The sequence below is a fragment of the Equus quagga genome, chromosome 19 (assembly GCF_021613505.1).
Source record: "Equus quagga isolate Etosha38 chromosome 19, UCLA_HA_Equagga_1.0, whole genome shotgun sequence".
Lineage (NCBI taxonomy): Eukaryota > Metazoa > Chordata > Mammalia > Perissodactyla > Equidae > Equus > Equus quagga.
The window spans coordinates 655,327-658,735 of record NC_060285.1 but is presented as its reverse complement, the minus strand read 5'-3'; the positions used below and the strand labels follow the sequence as shown (position 1 = coordinate 658,735).

At 43.4% G+C, this 3,409-nt stretch overlaps 1 protein-coding gene across 1 annotated transcript in view; it reads right to left on the bottom strand.

Moving 5' to 3' along the window:
* TTLL8 (tubulin tyrosine ligase like 8) overlaps positions 1-3,272 on the bottom strand; it is a 47,508-nt gene extending 44,236 nt beyond the window's left edge. The window contains exons 1-2 of the mRNA XM_046646038.1: positions 3,259-3,272; positions 2,621-2,734 (exon numbers count right to left, since the gene is read on the bottom strand). Coding sequence (XP_046501994.1) covers positions 2,621-2,687 — 67 coding nt within the window. The 5' untranslated portion in view covers positions 2,688-2,734; positions 3,259-3,272. The remainder of the gene's footprint in view (positions 1-2,620; positions 2,735-3,258) is intronic.
* Between the last annotated feature and the right edge of the window lie 137 nt (positions 3,273-3,409).

Sequence of the window (3,409 nt, the reverse complement as noted above, 5' to 3'; positions counted from 1 at the left end):
AGAAGCGCCACAGCCCAGCCAATCAGAAGCGCCACAGCCCAGCCAATGAGAAGCCATTGCTCCCTGAACTGTTACTTTTCCCCAATGGACTTTCTTTTAGGACAGCCCCACCCTACTCCCCTTTTTTCTCTATAAAAGCAGCTCCCTCCTTTGTTCTCTGGATTTGTCTGTGGTTTGCCATAGTATGCATACTGAATTGCAATTCTTTGAGCTATTCTGGAATAAACTCATTTTGAGGCTAAAATAACAGGTGAATTTGCTTTTTAAGTTGACTATAATAATAGAGCTTCAAGGCATAGAAATACACGAGCTGACAGAACAACAAAAACAAAGACAGAAAACTCTCAATCATATTGGGATATTTTAGTCTGCTTCTCTCAGTAAATTAAAGATAAAACAAAGAATCAGTAGAATGTAGCAGATTTGACCATTAGGATTAACGAATTGGACCTAAATGACATGCATGGACACCATGTCCCACAACTTGAGGCACACATTTTTTTCACATACACATCTTCCAACACAGATCACATGCTAGGCTACAGACAGTGTCAACAAATTTCAAAGGATTGAAATGATACAGATTAAATCTCTGACAACAGTTGAATCAAACTAGAAATTCATAACAATGAGGTAACTAGAAATTCTTCTAACTTCTAAAAAGTTAAGCAGCACACTTTTAAAATAATACATGGATCAAAGGAGAAAGCAAATGGAAATTTTAACATTATTTGAATTGAATGATAATGAAAATATGACATGTCAAAGCATTACAATGCAGCTAACATAGTGACTAAAGGGAAATTTATAGATTTGAATGCATATATTAGAAAAGAAAACTAATTGAAAATTCATTATCTAAGCCACTATCCCAAGAGGCTAGAAAGAGAACAACAATCAAACAAAAAGAAAGTAGAAGACAGGAAATAATAAAGACAAGAACAGAATTCAACTAAGTAAAAACACGTGTACTAAAGAAAACTAACAAAACCAAAAGTTGGATCTTTGAAACAATTTTTTAAATTTATAAACCTCTAAATAGATCAAGAGAAAACATGAATTACCAATATCAAGAATGAAAAAGACATCATCGATTTTATACATATTAAAATGATAAGATATTATGAACATCCACACGCCAATAATTTGACAGTTCATATGAAATGAACATTTTCCTTGAAAAACATAGCTTATCAAAACTGACATACAAGAAACAGAAAATCCAGATAGTCTTATTTCTGTTAAAGAAATTAATCCCACAATTAAAAGGTTCCCCACAATGAAAACTCCAGGTCTAGATGGCTTCACACATCAATCTTTCCAAACATTTAAGGGGAAGAAAATACCTATATAAACTCTTTCATTGAATAAGGAAATAGGAAACTCTTTTCAACTCTTTTTAGGAGGCCGTACATTTAATATCAAAATCTAACAAGGACATCATAGGAAAGGAACAATACAGGTCAATCTCACTCATAAAAATAGACATAAAATCTTAAAACATTTGTAAATCAAATCTGGTGATGCACAAAACAACACAACATGACCAGATGAGGTTTATTCCAGGAATACAAAATTGGCTTAATATTTGAAAATCCATCAATATAATCTACCACATTAATAGACTAAAGAAAAAAATACATATTATCATCTCAATAGATGTGGAAGAAAGCATGTGATAAAATGTAATAACTTCATTTAAAACTCTCAGTAAACCAGGAACAAAAGGGGTTTCCCTTAAAGCTTATAGCAACATCATACTTCATGGTGAACTATTGAGCACTTTCTCCCTCAGTTTGGGAACAAATAAAGATGTCCACTGCACCACTTCTATTCAACGTTACACTGAGAGTACTAGCCAATGCAATTATGCAAGAAAAGGAAATAAAAGGTATAAAGATTGAAAAGATTTGCAGGTGCTGATTGTGTATGTAACAAATCTAAATGAAGCTACAAGCCATTGGAATCAGTAAGTGTATTTAACAAGGGCACCAAATACCAAGTCGGCATAGTAGAATCAATTGTATTCCTATATACTAGAAACACAGAAAATGAAACTCAAAAATGTCATCTACAGCAGCATTAAAAACATTAAATATCTAGGAGTAAATCTAACAAAAGAAGTCTTGCATAGCAATACGCTGAAAGCTACAAACATTCCTGACAAGAATTAAAGAACTAAGTGTTCATGGGTTGGAAGACAATATTGCTAAGATGTTAATTCTCACCCAAATTGATCTATAGATTGATTATAATAAAAATTAAAATCCCAGCAGGATGGGGGGAGGGGATGAGGGGGTTAAATTAACAATTCGATTCTAACATTTATATGGCAACGCAAAAGTCCAAGAAAACCTAAACAAATCTTGAAGAAGAGTCAGAAGACTTACACTAGGAACCATTAAGACTTGTTATATGGCTACTAGAATTAAAACAGGGTAGTATAGGAGAGAATGGAGAACCCAAGAATAGACCTCTGCCTGACTTTCACATGAGCACCCTGGACCGGCCAGCCGCCGTCTCTGACTGATTCGGCCACCCCATCCGCTTGATAAACCGAGGGCATCTAGGGGGCAGCCCTGACGCTGGGTCTCCACCTGGCCGGGAGGACAACACTCACTATTTTCTTCTCTCCGGTCTCCTTCCGACGAGGCAGACGGGAGCTTCTTCCTCTCCCCCGGCTCCATTCCGGCCGCCGGCAGCTTGCCTTTCCTCCCTCTGGCCGCGGGGGCCCCTGCAGGGAGGGGTATCAGTGATGGAACAAGCGGGAGCTGCCCTGTGGGGCGGGGCAGGTCTGGGGATCCCAGGGTGGGCCAGGGCTGCGTCCGGGTTCTGAAGCCAGGTCAGGGCAGGTCTGGGGTCGGGGCAGATCTGGAATGGGGGGCAGGTCTAGGGTGGGAGGGGAGTGGGGCAGGTCTGGGGTTGGGGGAGAGCGGGTGGAAAGTCTGGGGTAGGCGGGAGGCCTGGGATTGGGGAGTCAGGTCTGGGATTGGGGGGCAGGTCTGGAGTTCCAAAAAGGAGGAGATCTCGGGTTCCAAGGACAGAAAGGAGGTGGGCAAGCCTGGAGCCCCAAGGGGAGTGGGAGGGCGGGTCAGGGGTGGAGGGGTGGAGGAGTGGGCAGGTCTGGCGTTGGGTGAAGGTCTGGAGTTCCGAAGGGGGTGGACTAGAATCCCGCGGCGGGCGGGGCGGGGCGGGGTCCCGTCTGGGATGCGCAGGGAGCAGAGGCCGGTTCCGAGGGGAGGTGGGACCCGTGCTCACCCGGGACCGGCCCCGAGGCGCGCGCTGCGCCCCTGCCCCTCGCCGCGCCGCCCTGCGTCCCGCGGTTGCCCGGAGCAACGGGCCGGGGCCGCTGGGGGCGCAAGCGGCCGGCGCGGGGCGTGGGGCTGCGCGGGCGCGCGGGCGGCTGGGG